The following is a 16,440-nucleotide window of genomic DNA, read 5'->3' on the forward strand; positions in this document are numbered from 1 at the left end:
ATCATTTTTAGGAGAGACTCCCCCAAATGTCAAAACGGGGTGGGTACTCCACATGTATCTTTACGCAGCTTGCTTAGTACCGGGTCAGATTGAGTTCCCGGCAAAAAACTGGGTCAGCGGTGATATGGATACCCAAGTATTTAAATGGGCCATGTTCTATTTTGATCTTTAGGAGATTTCAGGTTTCTACAGTTTCCCCCTGCAGAGGTACCAGTTAGTTTTATCCCAATTGACTCAGACCAGAAGGCATTCTATAGATTGTTGCCAGACTCTTCCCAGTCCACCATGGATACTTAATGTACAGCAGCATATCATCACGTACACATGGAAAAATTATTTTCAATGACTCTCGTCCTGGAACCGTTATACCAGACCACCATTCCTGACCCACACAACAAAGAGCTCCAAAATGGGAATAAAATAGGACATTGATGGTGGGTGCCCTTTTCAACAGGGAATCGATTTGACAGTTGCCCATTGGCTGTGTGTGTAGATCTGTGTGTAGAGGAAACATACCCATACAATGAACCAGCGCTCATTTTATACAGGGCCAGCCAAATGAAAAGCCGGTCAACTGAGTCAAATGCTTTCTCAGTGCCAACTAATATTAGGGCGCAAGGCCCTTCAAAGTCCTTAAACCTAGCTAGGACTATCTGTACCCTCCTATACAATGCCACAAGCCCTTTCAGGCATAAAACCATTATGGTGCCTATTTTGGCCTCAACATTAAAGATGGGGCCATATGTGGTTCATAATTTGGGGAGATATCTAGGATAACCGAGATAGTTGCACTTCAAAGGTTTTATGGAAACTCTCCCAACTGTAGAGCCTCCGTATACATATCCAGAAGGGGCTGCATAATGAGGGAGGCTTCTTCAAACAAAAATAAAATGCACTGTCATCCAGTTGGGGTTAGGCCTCTTTCCCATATGCATTGCAGCAAGGGCCTCGTCCCCATTTGGCAGCGCCTCCAATTCCTCTTAATCGGTGGTCAACAAACATGGGGGTAAACAAATATGTGAGTAGGGGACCAACCATTTTCTGTCAGAGGTGAGTGTTTGGCATATAGTAGCCACTAAAACACTCCAAAAGCATCTGCAATAGCGAGAGCATTTGTCGCATAGCCACAATTGTGATTTCCGCAGTGTTTGCCTTCCTGCCATGGTTTGCAAACCAGTAAAACATTTTCCAGCACTTACCACCCTTGTTACATGCCACCACTGTGATGCCAGTCGCAGTGAGAATGTTTCATGTGCAAATGTTTTGAGTTTGTCCACTGTCACTTCAGAAGTCGTTTTTTTAAGTCCCCATTCTGAGTTCCCTCCGGTTCTAAGCCTGTTAAGCACACTTATAAGGCTATTCTATTTGCCTCGCTCACATACTACAGTTTTTCTTTAAAAGAATCTAGCTCACTCTTACGCTTCCTTCCGGATGCAGTGTTAGGGCACTGATCAAGTATTAAATTCAAAGTAGAACTTGGTTTCCTCTCTGACAAAAGTCAGAAGTTACCGTCTAGTAACCATCCAATGTTCAAACCGCAGAACCCACCTACCGATAAGGAACATGACCCATAAATCCAGAGGGGAGTGAACAAAAACGCATCGGGCAGGGATTGTATATGCTGTACCCAGTGTAGGTCAGCAGCTGGAAGATCGAAGTCAAAGGGATCATATGGTCAGTTTTAGCTCTGTCACTCTAGCCGCATACTGTTCCCATCACTTTTTAAAGAGAGATTTAAGTGTCACATTGTCCAACCCAACAAATCTAATTTTCAGCTTTCAAGAGGAACCAATGATGTGGACTACATACTCTGGGAAGAAAGATGATTAACTTCAGTAACATGTTTCCTTGCTCTGATGGGTTGTTATTGTTGGATAGTCTGGTTTTAAAGGCTATTGCTGGAAAAAGATGCATTCCTAAAGAAGGTTTAACAAGCCAGAGCCTTCGTGGAACTAAGGGTTTTTTGGTTCTTTAAAGCGGATAGAGGATCTGATGTGGGCACCTCCATAAGAATTTTAAATTTTTTAGGCTCTTCTCACTGGAATAGAAGTGATGTCAGATCTCATGCCTATGGTATTCTTGTAGAAAATGATGGTTTTGTTGTATATTAAAAATGCATCTTAGAGCCAGGTCAGGATGCTATGCAAGTGTTCCTACTCTGGAAGTGGAATAATTGTATATCTCTTAAGTTTTCCAAGAAGACCTTCCCTTTCTCTTCAGAGATGGTTTGTGGATTGAGGATCGACATTCCCTTCTTCTGCTAGTATCCTCTTGGAAGTTGTTGGAAAGATGGGTCTCTTCTCCACACAACATCCTGGTGAACAGGAATAACTTAAAACTAGTAAATTGGACATTGTGTGCACCTCCTCCCCAAAACAAAATATAAATTGGTCTTTTAAGGTAAATTTTCTAATGTTCTATGAAATTCCTTTGGGCCATATTTTACCAGAGAGAACATTCCTTAACAGGCAGTCAACAAACAATGAAGACATTATGGCAGTAGGGAAAATGTCAAAAATCTAAAGAAGAGTTACAAGAGATAAAGGATTACAAAAGGTGTAAAATGGTGTCGAAGAAGTCACAATATGACCTGTGCCAGATGTCAGGGATCCTGCTTCTAGAGTGGAATAATAAAACAAGGAATTGAACACCAAAGCAGTGCCCTATGTGTCACTAGGGTCCGCCAGGGTCAGGGACCGCCAGCAAACAGCTGTAATGAACATTTCAGAGTTAACTGCCTTCCATACATATCGAATAAAAAGCATTCTGTTATGGAGTATTAAGTTGGGTTTCGGTCCATTACATCATAACACTGAATACTATAAGATGTACTGATGTTGTATTGAGCATATCTGACCAATCAATGTAAAACCTTTGTCATGTCATCATCTGTACAAGTAACAGTACATAATTCATTTCAAACGTCAAGGTGGAAAATTCTTAAGACATTTTGGAAAGCTGTTAATCTGTCATTGAAGGAAAGAGAAAATGCTCAAACTAAAAACGAACCTGCTGCTCTTTGAATAAATAAGGATTACCCATTCTCACACAAACAAATTACATAAATCAGGTTTATGAGTTTTTAACATTGAAAAATCGTTTAATTTGTATTCATTATAGTATTTAAGTGCTTTTCTCTCAACAATCAACAGAAAAGGAGCAAAATCCCTTGAACAAACGCCTCCAATCAAACAGTCAAACCCTAGAAACATTCATTATTCTTCTACAGGATGAGTGAGGTCACTGTAAATGCAATAAAACTTTGATAAAACCAAGGTCGACTCAATCATTTTGTATGCACATAAATACATCCTAACCTGCATTTACATCAAAGTGCAATTCACTCATTTTGACAAAAGATAGTTAATTGACTTTTGTAACTACTTACCTGTGTTACATGTTTTAGCCAGACTAATTTAGTTTTCATATTTTGGTACTGCATATTTCATGTCTCAGAAACATTTGAAATTTTGCATTTTAAATCTAAAGTATCAAAATGTGTTATAGTTCAATCCAAAGCTGAATGAATAATAAGACAGAGAAAACTATTTGGAGAGTGTGGGCAACACTTGGTAGGAAAGAAAGATTTGGTTCCACAGTTTTAAAGTCGTGCAGCAGGGTCCCATTTTCGGTTGTTTTTACATTTTAGTCTAATTGCTTATAAGTCATAAACTTGTTATTTTACCATAGCAATGTATCAATTAACTAAAGTGAATAAAGGATGACTGTACTGTACACCGGAAAGTCGGCACATAAATTAGGAGGCAAGAACAAACCTAAAATAGTTATGAATAAAAAAAGAAAATTAAAAAGCATGAAGCGTTTAATGAAGGCTTATTTTAAGGAATTAAGGGTGGTGAAAAACTACCCATCTATAACGGTAATACTCATTTCCCTATCTCTCTACAGATTACCAGCACCTGAAGTCTTTGCAAGAACCGCAGACTCTTTAGTATCAAAGGGGGAGTTTACATGCCCATGCAGTAAAAGAAAAAGTGGAATGTATGCTCTATCAGCCACAAAGTTGTGAACCAGAAAAACAAAGAAAATGGCACACATGCTCCCATTCAATTCTTTTAATTTAAAAAACACACAACAAGCTACACCTGCTACAGCTGCGTGCAAAACGTACACTATGAGAAAAACAAACAATGCACAAGGTGCCCGTTTGTTCTGTCAAGGTTGAGGCTGGAATACTAACGGAGAACACAACTGGCCTAAACCGAAAAGGAGAGTCAGGAAATCAACTAACTGAAAAGAAAACATATGTTCTCCCTCGGATGAAGCGAGTTTAGAGTTCCGAAAGAAATGATTCAACTAAACGCTTTTCTACACCAAACGGAATACTGCCTAGATAAAGACTTAATAAATACGATCTGTATAACAGACTAAAGCTACATAGGATTTGTATGAAAACGTAAATAGGCCGAAGATGGAAATCTGTGTCTCAGAGTAAATAGAAGTAAGTCTTTCAGAGCATGGCAAACCTCTTATAGGAGGCGGGAAGGTTAGATTTTTACAAGTATTAATTATATTTTTACTGAAATAAAAAGCCAAGTCCACTGACAGAATCCATTAAGAGACTAACATTAAAACAGCCAAGTCATTTTCTGAATAGGGAGTCGCAGTACATACATACATACATACTCGCTCTCTCTCTCTACAAGCAGGTCATGCCGAACCTTAAAGAAAATGAATTGATTGATCTCTTGCCGAAACTGCAGTTAATATCAAGACAGAAGACAGTCGCCACACAAGTAAAGGGATGGAATAGTTAGCCATGCATTTTAGAGGTGGTTTGCGAGCAGCCAGATCCTTAGTAAAGACCCTCACAATTGCACTTGGCCGGAGATTGCCAAATAATCTTCTCTGCACAAAATGTCCACCTAATAAACAGCCTTGAGGAAATAGCAGTCCTTAATGTACAGAGAGCATAGGCCAATATGTTCCTGGATGGTACCTTTAACAAGAGTCATCCACAATAGTAGGCACTATATTTTAAGAGTTTTTGGTCTGGAGAAACACAAATTCAGGATTTAAATCGTACCACATTGGTTGGGGTTGGCTTAACTAAATAACGAATTTCTACCTAAACTAACACTTTTTAGCAACATTAGGCAAATGAAATGCTTGGGAAAAACAACGTTCTAACCTATACCATGCAGTTTGCATGCAGTCTTTGAAAAGAGTTCATAGGTGACTGTGCTATGGTAGGATTGTAACCTATGAGTTGCAAATTAAAAGGACCTGTGACAAAAGCAGTAACCCACTGAGCTATCCACATAAACAGATTTGTACATGTCCTTTGCAGCAGGTGTATTAACCCTCTGTGCTATTTTAGGAGTCAAACTTCCACTAGACAGCTTCCATATCTTTCCAGCAGGAACATTAATACCCAGTTATCTTGACAGAGCTGATCTTTTATTGATGCCTAAAAACTGCTAGACACACAAGGGAGATTTTAAACCCATAAGTTCTTTATAAACAGAGCGGCAGGTGCAGCTGCACTAGTCGCACCGCCCTAAAGCTGGTCGTGGCTAATGTTTTCTTAAAGGGAAGAACTACTAAACAGCAACAAGTCCTTGAATTCCACTGACATAACTGAAATAACAAAAAAACGTACAAACGCAACCTTTGTCCATATTCTATACGCAGCAACACCTTCAGTATCCACATAGGTACTATCATTTAAATCAGAGAAAATTGTGAATCCCCCAGACATTTTGCGTATAATAAAAGTAGAGTAGCAGCATTGACACCCCTCCTATAAGAGCTTTATCGTCCACAATCCTGGGCTATCGGTGTCCACAGACAGTAGAAGAAGGATGTCATCCATCTTTCTGTGAAGACTTGATCAAAAGCAAGGGGCAATGCTAGCTTCAAAGAGAAGTCAGGCATTCCTGTGCTTCAGAGAGGGATATATTCAGTTTTATTATGTCAACACGGCCCGTGAGGGTTACAGCTTTTCACAGAACACAAAATATATAGTTACAAATGATGTTTAAGTCAATGTCCACAAAACCCCCTGAAAGAGAAGCAAGAAGGCACTGAGGAAGATTAAGAAGGAAATTACAGAACATTAATCCAGTTAAAAACACGCGGGGAACTGCATTTGGGTACATCCACCTGAACTATCTGAGGTGCAGATACTTGAAGAGGAACGCAAGCCTGTGTACTGAACTGCTTGAGAACAGAAATATGAACTAAACGGGTTAGAAGATTAGTAATAATGCAGGAGGCAGGTTAGACGATTAACTGGAAGAAAGGAGGGCATGGAAGGTAACTAGCTAAAATCATGGACTGAAGTACCGAGACAGTGAGGAAGGTGGTACCGTAGCAATCAATGAATTACCTAGGAGCCAAAAGAAAGAGCCTCTGAAAGAGGATACATTTCGGCTCATTCTTGAAGGCAGCCAGAGAGGTGGTAAATTCAAAGTCCTCGGGGAGAGAATTTCGGTTATTTCCTTATTGAAAACTGGTCATACTAGAAGCAGTGATCCGTGCCGAATAAACATCTGCACATGCCAGATATTCTAGCCCTCGCTGCCAGCTATCGAGGGCTAGTGGTGTGTGAAGCTGTGGGTAGATAGTGAAGAGTAAATAACAGGAATGATATGATCAAATCTCTTGGTTCAACAGATATAGCGTGCAGCAGCATGTAGTACAGCCTTCAAGTGGACATGGGGTGAATGGCAAAAGTCCATTATTGACTTCACAAGGGATTGAACAAGAATCTTTAGGCCACGCTCTAGGATAAACTGACGAGTTCTCCAGAACAGGCACAATGGAAAATAAGCACTGTTAGGGATAGGTAGTCCAGCAATGTGACATCTATAACGTTTGAGTAGATGCACCTCCATTGCAGGGAAGGGTCTATAAGACAACTGATAATAAGATTTAAAATAGGTGACTGTAACAGAACAAAAAGGGGTGAGCCATCATTCTACTGTATTGTGTACATTTGAAGCAATGTAACAGTATGGCTGCCAATGGACAGATTCCATGTTTCATCAGAATTCAATGATTTTAAGTTGCCTGGAAGGAGATGCAAAATGCCCTATAGTACTCACATACATTCTGTGCATAGAAGGGCGGCCATTACATTGATCAGATTCAGGTATCAGATCCACCTAAAGTGCAGTACCTTGTGGCTCTGCTTGCTCATTAGCAAAGGCAAAAACGTTCCTTTACTTTTGCCAAAGACTACCTTTGAGATCACAATTTAAATGCATGATCTTGAACCTGGTAAATAGAAGCAGATGACATTTTTCAAAGCTTCGTTGCTTTACCAAAAATAAAAAATCTAGTTGTTCAGTCATTGATTACCTATTTATTTTCCTTTTAATAAAAAAACAATTGGGTGCAGTTCCAGGACCAGTAGTTCACTGAGAAACATGAGCTCAGACTCAAAGCTTTCCAAAAACGAGTGAGTGGCAGAATTTACCTAGTTAACCAGGTTGATATTTTAAGATTGGTGTAAGGGTCCACTAAATCCTAGCCCAGGATTTTAAAAGTAAAAATTATCTTCCAAACTGGAATAGGAGGAACGAGTCCAAAAATGCAGATTCCAAGTCAGGAGAAAGGTTCTGAGTCTGGACCCAATCAGTGCAGCTTCAGAAGACAATATTACCCTACTGGAGTTGTTACAAAGTGAGTAGATTGTCTTAGACTGGGTGACGAACACTGATGCCTTCTGTAGCACCGAACACTTTGTAAAAGAAACTACTAAATACATTGAGGGTTTCAATAAGCTGACAAAATATCAGTTGTAGGTCCTCACTAGTAAGCAAACACAATCTAACGGAGGGGCATGAGAAAAAGCTAACTAAGGGGGTCGAGGGGCTGAGACCTACCCAAGAGATGCATATAAAAGTCATTTTTATCTAAATAGTTCAAAGATCTTTTTGAGCTCAATAACAATTTACGGTCCCACCACACAGCTTTCAAAATAAATATATAAATAAATAAAAAATAAACCAGCCTTGGTTTTACACCTTAGCTTCATTGGTATAGAAAGGAACTGGTGAGTAGCTGATAAAGCAGGTACATTTGATACATGTGCAGACACTGGTATTCTGGTTCCTGGACACAACTGCAGAATTCAGATGATGGTAATCTGTGAGCTGAATAGCACTTAGGCTTCAAAATATTGTTTCCTGACACGATTGCAGGCTGAAAACTACAATAAAATTCAACCTCAGTCTAAAAACATTCTATACCAAAACCTTCAAGTTTTGTTTTACCAGAACTGGATTCCATGAATTACTAATGCAGCGAGGAAGTCCTAGTTTACATGCCTCTGAGTTTGGCTGGTACTTCACTTGCATATTTGCAGGAGGTTCATTAGCAAGGTAATAATCCAATTGAAAATAAAAAAGTTTAGCTGTAAGTGGATACAAGTAAAACATTTTTAAAACAAAAGATTGTGTTCGAAAGTAAGCAAGAGGGTTGCACGTTTTGTCACTTCTGTGAAGGCTAAATTAATCTCTACTCCAATAACTCTATTATTTCCTAGACCAATATGGGCTTTTATTCTTTCTGTAATGTGACCTCTGCTACTTTTGTATTTATTTGCAAAGCACTCTACACGCTATTTTTCCTAAACTTTAATTTACTCAAAATATTAAAGGAAATTACACGACAGTCCAAAGCAAGAGAATTGAACCAAAAATATTAAAAGTAAAAGCGTTATTTTATAAGTTAAGTTTTAATTTCTAATATTTTTCAGAAAGGTTTTGATCTAATACCCTACTGGTGACCTTATTTTTCTTACCCACTGCACTCGCCTGTGGCACGCTGCGCTAAAAGTAGTGTTCCAATAGGGATTTGAATTTTGCATTTGGCCAGGTGGTTAGGATGAGTACACCCTATTCCCCAAGTATCGGATGGTAAGGTATTCAACAGATCAAAATGAGCAGGCAGTTTCTGGGTGCCAGTCATGGCACAGCACTTTTATGCACAAAGGCGGCCATGGAACACCTGAAACCCAGTCAGGCAGGACACCTACAATGGCAGTGAGGAGCTAGCACAAATAAAATATCTAAACTGCTTTATTAGGTGGACTTACAGAACACTTGCAATAGTTACAAACGTGAATTTTTACCATGATTTATAGTGAAGGTTCTCAACATTAGCGAAAGCCTATCAAATCGTAGGTTCCTCTGAGTAAGTTCCAGTATTTGTGGAAATGCAGTGAGCTTTAAAAGCATGCCATACCATCTTCATACTATTGCAATGATGGTATAATAAAAGAAATCATTAGGGAAATAATTTTGCCAGCATTAAGTAGTTTATGCTGTGGCATATTTTTCAGAATTGCTTGCTTCATACTAACTAAACATTTTGTCACATCAATAAAAACTTTAGTTTAAGGAAAAACAATTCGTGGTTATATTAAGACAAGCAAAGGATTCCTTCATCCATGGTTGGATTTTCAGCGATTTGCCTAGAGAAACTTGTATGCGCAGTTTTTTTTTTACAGTGTTTTATGCAGAATGCTGAATGTGGATTTGAGGAAATTATTTACATTGTTATAAAAATATGTTTTAATGCTAGTAAAAAAATATCAGTAACTTCAAAAGGTTCGTTACCGACAGGTTAAATGGGTAGAAAAAAACAATTGGCTTGGCACAGGGGTAAAGTCAAGATTCCTGGGGCTAAGTTCAGTTCAGCTCGGACTGAACAAAAGTAATTTGTCATCCAACAGCTGTTTAGTGGCTTTGCTCATAAAATTATTGGTCTCAAACCGATGGCTAATTATCAACATTGCCATCTCAGTTGGCACTCACTGCGACTTTAAGGTAAAGCCAAGAGACTAGGTTTTAAATTTGCCCTACTATCTTTTCAACTAAAGGTGGGGAGTCTCAGCGATAGGCACATATAGAATAGTTTGGAAACCTGCAGAACCTCTGCACAGCATACACAGACTGCGCAGAGACAGAGGACCTATATTCTGCACTCAACAGTACCGCTGGCAGTCAAAGTAGCAATCCTATTGTTTGTTTTAAAATCAAATCTCGCTTCCAATGAGTCAAACTAATTATAACTGACCAGTAAACATAATAAACATAATAAATGTGTTTAACAAAACACTCGTGCTCTGGTCACACGTTTGTAATATATTGCCAGGTTGAATTGCTGGAGTTTTGACTTCTAAAATTTAACGCAAACAAGTGGGAAATGTTAAGGACGAATGTTGAAAAACTAAAGCCTTGAGATATGGAACACCTTCCTTTTCAAGAATGTAATAGGTTGGTAATCTGTTCACAAGTAAACTAAGTAAAAGGATTCTAAATATGTGAATACTCAGTATTATTACCCATGCAAAAGGGTACCCAAGAATTTAGAAAAACGGTAAGGCAAATAAAATGATCGAGTTCCAGCTGCCCCCAGCCTGCTCCTGCTCCAGTGTTAGAAGAAAGCACGGTTCATATGTAATTATGATGCATCATCAGACAGGCCGTCAATATCAATCTAATACATATAGTGCCCATCCTGACACTTCTCTGGATTTCCTCTATTTTTTGGGCTGTCGGTAACTGCAATTATTCTGCTAAGGACCAATGTTTTAAGTGCATGCTCCTGAAGACACAGTAAATTTGCTTACCACGCCCTGAGGAACATAACGCAATCATGAGTAGGCAAACAGTACTGCAAAGTTGCTCATATTCTGGGAAGCTCATTTTAGTGAGTGCAATTACTGCTTCTCGTTATGTCCATAAAGTATGTATGCACCTTGAAAAACCCTAAATACAGATTTCAACGATTTCATTTTTTTACAAACGCATTGAGATTACTTTTAATTTATTTAGCAGCACACAATATCTATTGCAATACTTCAAAAGAAGCATTGTGATAGATTCAACTCCGGGTTTTCTCCCAATTTCAGCTTCGATAAAACCCCAATTGATACTTTAGACATACAGTGCTTATGATATATTAATTCTCTCTTTGGTTGGCACTCTACGTAAAATATAAAATATAATATGTTAGCATACTGTACACCAAGGAAAAATTTCAAATGATTCCAAAAGTATATGTCATGCAGTATCCAAAGTTATGGCTCCAAGAAAAATATATATATTTTTACATTAAGCATAACGAAATGTCACTATAATCAGCATTCAGTATTTGTTTTTTTTCCTGGAAACTAGCTATTCAAGTTTAATTTCTTGATGCAGCATTAAGGATTAAAACTTACCACTTTACCAGGCCTTGCCCATGTGCAAATAAATCCCTCCTGACAAGCAGTGACTATACAGTCTTCAAGAAAAATTAACACAGTCAGCCTTTCATGTGCTATCTTTTTACAGATAAGAGGCTCTAACAAAGGAACATCTTCCATTCTGGGACACAGAGGAGTTCCCAAAGTTTTAGCGGGGTCCGTTTTGGTTTTAGTAACTAGATTCAGTTTGTCACTGCTCTTGCTCGATATATGTCCCATGCTATGGTTTCTCTTGTGGTCTTTTTCGTGATGTCGCTCTTTCCGATCATGTAGTGAAAGGGTTGCAAATTTGCTGACACCAGTAGCAATGGGACCCTCCATCACACTGCTTTTGCTACTAGCACTAGAAACTGCAGAATGGGGAAGGCTATTTGAACGAGGAAGAGGTGGTGGTACGGAGTTTCCTGAAGTCACAATGTTGTTTCCATTACTTCCAGAGTTATTTCCTATGTTTCCTGCTGGGGGGCTTGTGGCATTCATGACGTTTGTATGTGTTCTTGTTCTTGAGAGGGGCTGGTGAGGGAAAAGAATATCTTCTGTAAGGTCCCATAAACAGAGTTGTGTGTCCTGGCCTACGGAGCCAAACCTATATGTTACACTTACTGGGCGACTGTCTGTAGAGTTTCTTTTCGATAATCTAGATTGCGTACTATTTGCTCGATCTCTGCCAAGATTAATGAGGTCTTGGAAATCCTCATCACTGCCGCTGAATTCCATAGGGTCACTCTCTTCTACGCTAGTGGTATATGGGTCAAATGCCACAACACTTACCCAAGATTTATGTCCATGGCCTCTAGCTATCACCCTACAGTCTACAAAACACCAAACTGTTACCAAGTCATCCTCTCCACCAGTCACAATGTATTTCCCATCTGGGCTCCAACATACACATAGTAGTCCTCCGAAGTAGCTTTTCATTGTCCCATGCAGCTCCACTGTGTCAAAATTGAACACACGAAGAAACCCATCCTGACTTACACATGCTAAGAACTTGCCATCGGGAGAAAAAGCAAATTCATTCAGGGCTCCCTCTCCTACTGTCCATTTCAGCAGAGGATTTCGTGTAGATTTGCTCTTGCAAGTATGAACTGCAAAGCTATCTCCTTGTTTTAGTAGCTGGTAGTGTGGGGCTGTGGTACCACAGGTGTGTTCCACATTGTACAAGTACATGTTACCACTGGAATGAGCTACAAGGAAAAGGCTTTCCGAACCGGGCACCCATTTCACGCAGGTCACTCTGGACTTGTCTATTAGCCTCTGTGAAAAACAAAGAAAACAAAAGACCAGGAATTAGAAACCTTTTATAAACTTCAGTTTTGCTTAGGTTATGAAACAAAAAACATTATGTAAGCATAGAGTTATGTGCCATGCAATGGCACAATTTAGAAAGATTAGACCTTCTCGGTTCTTCCTGAAATTCATGTTATTTTTCTTCACGTACTGGAATTGATCATTATTACAGGGCAATTCGGTATCAAGGAAGTTCGGCGGAGGGGTAGAGCCGTTATTATGACTTAAGCTAAAGGTTTCTGTTACTATGGTACACAAGATGACAAAAGGCCTAGTCTTGTTAAAGACGTGCACGATGCCAAATCCCAACACTCTTTTAGGGCACAGTGTGGAATACACACTGCGCGAGTACATTATATACTAAAAACACGTCTGCTATTGTTTCTCTTCTCCTGCTCTAGGGGTGCTTTCTCGCCCCATGGGACTTCTGCAACTGCTCCACTCGCTGATCACTATGTAGGAGACGCAGAAGCAAGCCATTTAAGCTCTATGGCTTCCTTTCTGGACCTCAGATTCCACCAAACTAGAATTAAAGGGGTAGGAACTTTGCAACTCAGTTTTTGCTCTGAAGCCTTTATCATGGAACCCGGTACAGCGAACTCTGACAGATCACAGCATCTGCTTAGGTGGCTATAACATTGCAGCCACCGAGAACCACCTTTACAAAGCCTCCAAGGTTTTGCAAATCATTTTAATGCATTTGCGATATCAAGACAAACCTCTATATCCCTGTGGCAGTGTAGCTAGTAAACTGCACTATAAAGGCGGGAGAACAAGTATGAGGAAAGCAGTACTTTTGTGTAAAAACACTGCTGAAAACTATGATTTAACTTAGAAAATAGGCTCATTACTGAAGTTTTTAATCCTTAAGTGTCAAATGTCGTTTGCTATCAAGTGAAGTAGAGCAGATGGGAATGCAAAAAAGTCCTTTATAATATTCTTCAAATTCTCCTAGTTTTGGGTTAGTTTAATAGCTGAATACATCGAGTGCCTTCAATCAGTCTAATCAATCAGCATTTGAAGAGCACAGCCCTCTGAGGGTATCTGGCCGCTGGGGTGGGAGGTCTCTGTCGAGAAGCCAGGTCTTGAAAATGGCAGGCAGAGGGAAGTAACTAGCAGAAAAAGGCAAAAAAGGGGCAGAAAAGCATGCGAGCAGAAAAACAAACAGAAAGGCCAAACAGAGGGCAGAAAAACGAGCAGAAAATACTAGACAGAGGGCAGAAAAAAACCGACACGGGGCAAAGCAATGAGGAGAAAAGGCAAAACGGAAGAAAAACGAACAGAAGAGGCAAAATCGAGCAGAAGATTGCAAAACAGGTCAGAAAGACGAGCAGGAAAGGCAAACAGGGCAGAAAATCAAGCAGAAAAGGGAAACCGAGCAAGAAATGAGCGGAGCAGGCACAGACACAGAAGGAAGCAGTTGGGCAGCAGAGGGTTTATGCAGTTTCACAAAAGTTTAACAAAATCAAATCCTGCATGATAGGACGTTTACCATTACTTTGTACAAAAGACATTCATTTGACAATAGACGATCTAAAAAAGAACCGAAACCTGGATGAAATTAAATATACGAGCTTTATGCATTTAATTCATGGATTAATTCACATTCAGTTCTGTCACTGTTACAGTTTTCTACAATGCATAATTGCATTACAAATATTTATGCACACTGGCAAACTACTCTAGGAAGTTATATTGTGATAAGTTTGTTATCTGCACAACAAGAAAAAGCATAAGTGTAAACAATTGGGTTATTCGTTGAGAGGTGTGGGTCCTACTCACGTAATAAACACTATACTTGTCAGGGTGAGCCAAAAAAAGTCACTAAACTAACCTGTGCTTAACGCTCTGGTAGCTTGGCACAAAAGCAGTCAAGCTCAATCAACTTAGGGACAATGCTCAATGTATTTATGTAGAGCTCAAACAGTAAAACTGAAAACACCAAAAGAAAAAGAACACCCAATTTAGAAAATTAGAATACATTCATTTTTTTTTTTTTTAAAGATACCAAAATGACAAAAAAATCCAACCAATAGAACCGGAGCTATGAATTTTCGAAGTTTCAGGTAAAAATAGCGCCAAGAAGCACAAAGCATCATTCGCGGTTATCTGGTCATGCTGAACCAGGACAAAGTCACATGGTTAAGCTGACCATGATGAAGTGCCGGTAGAAAACAGGGATCCGGTTGTCCGGGTAAAGAGTTTACCTTCTCACACAGACCAAGCCTACACGAGGAGTGTCAGCCAGAGCTTTGCGTTTACGGGCGCCACAGAGATTAGAGCAATTCACTGATGGAGCTTCAAATTAGCTGGAAACGCAAGCGGTCGTGAAGAGTTCTCCTGTAGGTGCAAAGAGCCAAAAACCTCTGGATTTTCACCTGAAGTTCAATCTTTACAGTTTTGAAGGAGTACATTCTGATGCCAGCCAAGGGTCAAGGACCTGGTTGCGCAACTCTTTTGGGATCAGGACTCATCCAAAACAGATCAGGCAGGTTCACTTGGTGCTTATCAGCTGGGCAATTCCAGAACAAAATCTGGAAGCTCGTTGTGTACCTGTAGCCCAAAAACGAGGTCAGCCAACTGACCTGCGAGTCACTTCTGGGAATCTTGGGAATCTTGGGTTCAAGGGTAGCAGGTTAAATCTTTCTACATTCTTCAGCTAAACTGGCGCTCGTCAATACGCACAGCCCTCAGGCTACCCTTTGAAGCTAAGAAAGGACCGAGTACATCCCACCCCCTAGCCATCCTACTCAGGAAAAGGAACACGCTTTCCCACACCTGTGGCCCTTTTGTTTCTGGTCTGGAAGGAATAAACATCACATCACAGAACAGCTATTAGTCATGTGACCCTGGATACGGACAGAAAGACATTTGATATAGGCAGGAAAATGCCAACTTTCTAAAAGTGGCATTTTTAAAATAGTAACTTAAATTCCGAATTTATCACTGAAGAGGATTTTAAATTACAATTCAAATGAGTGGGAAAATTATTTCTCTATCTGTAACGAAATTGAGTTTATGGCTCTTTAGGTTTCATTCGGTAACCTAATGTTAGGCTATAGGTTAGGTAACCTTGCTACAGTGAAGAGCTCCTCTGGGAGATTTTCATTGCCAAGACATGTAAAACGTAAGTACACATGTCCTACTTAAATACCATGTACACTACTCTGTGAGCCTTTAGAACGTTATCTGAGGGGTGACTTATTAGTATTAAAAAGGAAGGTTTAGGTCTGCCGAAGGTTTATTTTGCCAGGACAAAATCTCAGTGTAAAATTACACTATAGGCTGCAGTGGCAGGCCTTAGACATGTTTTACAGTGCTACTTTAGTGGTTGGCACAAGGAGTGTTGCAACACAGAAGTATTATTTAATTTACAGGCCCTGGGTATATGTAGTTCTATGTAATGGGAGATTTATAAGTAAATTAAAGGTAACAATCTGGTGCACATCAATTTTACCATGTTTAAGAGAACCCAAAATCTTTGCCCACTGGTTAGCATGAGTAGTGGGTGCAGAGTCCTAATGCCAACAAAAACAAGCAAAACTGGGTAGTGAAGGCAAAAATCTGGAAGAATACTATGCCAAAGGTGTCAGGTCTAACAGAGAAATTACATTGGGTACAAAAGGGTCAGGAAACTGATGGAGAAAAGTTCAAATCCAGCTCACAGTACGTCTAGTAAGAGCTTGAATGTCATTAAGATTTAGATTTTGAGTTAGAGCTCCACTGGGTTAATATACAGCCTCAGGGTGCAAACTGGAAAAGACCCCACTATAAATCCTAGCGGTTGCCCTTCCATACTGGGAATTAGAGTGAGTAAGATCCCTTACTGTCTTCTCACTATTTGATAACGTGTATATCCTTTAAGCAGACAATTTAGATACAGGAATGTAGCTGTTAAATGAACTGTTCGATATTGGTGCTGTTGC

At 39.6% G+C, this 16,440-nt stretch overlaps 1 protein-coding gene across 2 annotated transcripts in view; it reads right to left on the minus strand.

Annotated features, from left to right (window-relative positions):
• Positions 1-16,440, minus strand: part of WDR20 (WD repeat domain 20) — a 257,753-nt gene that overhangs the window by 43,261 nt on the left and 198,052 nt on the right. The window contains exon 3 of one of the 2 annotated variants that reach the window (XM_085626341.1): positions 11,201-12,481. In XM_085626341.1, coding sequence (XP_085482467.1) covers positions 11,201-12,481 — 1,281 coding nt within the window. Of the gene's footprint in view, positions 1-3,071; positions 12,482-16,440 lie in introns of those variants that run through there. The other variant, XM_085626342.1, reaches the window with a different exon arrangement.

This window comes from Triturus cristatus, chromosome 9 (assembly GCF_964204655.1).
Source record: "Triturus cristatus chromosome 9, aTriCri1.1, whole genome shotgun sequence".
Lineage (NCBI taxonomy): Eukaryota > Metazoa > Chordata > Amphibia > Caudata > Salamandridae > Triturus > Triturus cristatus.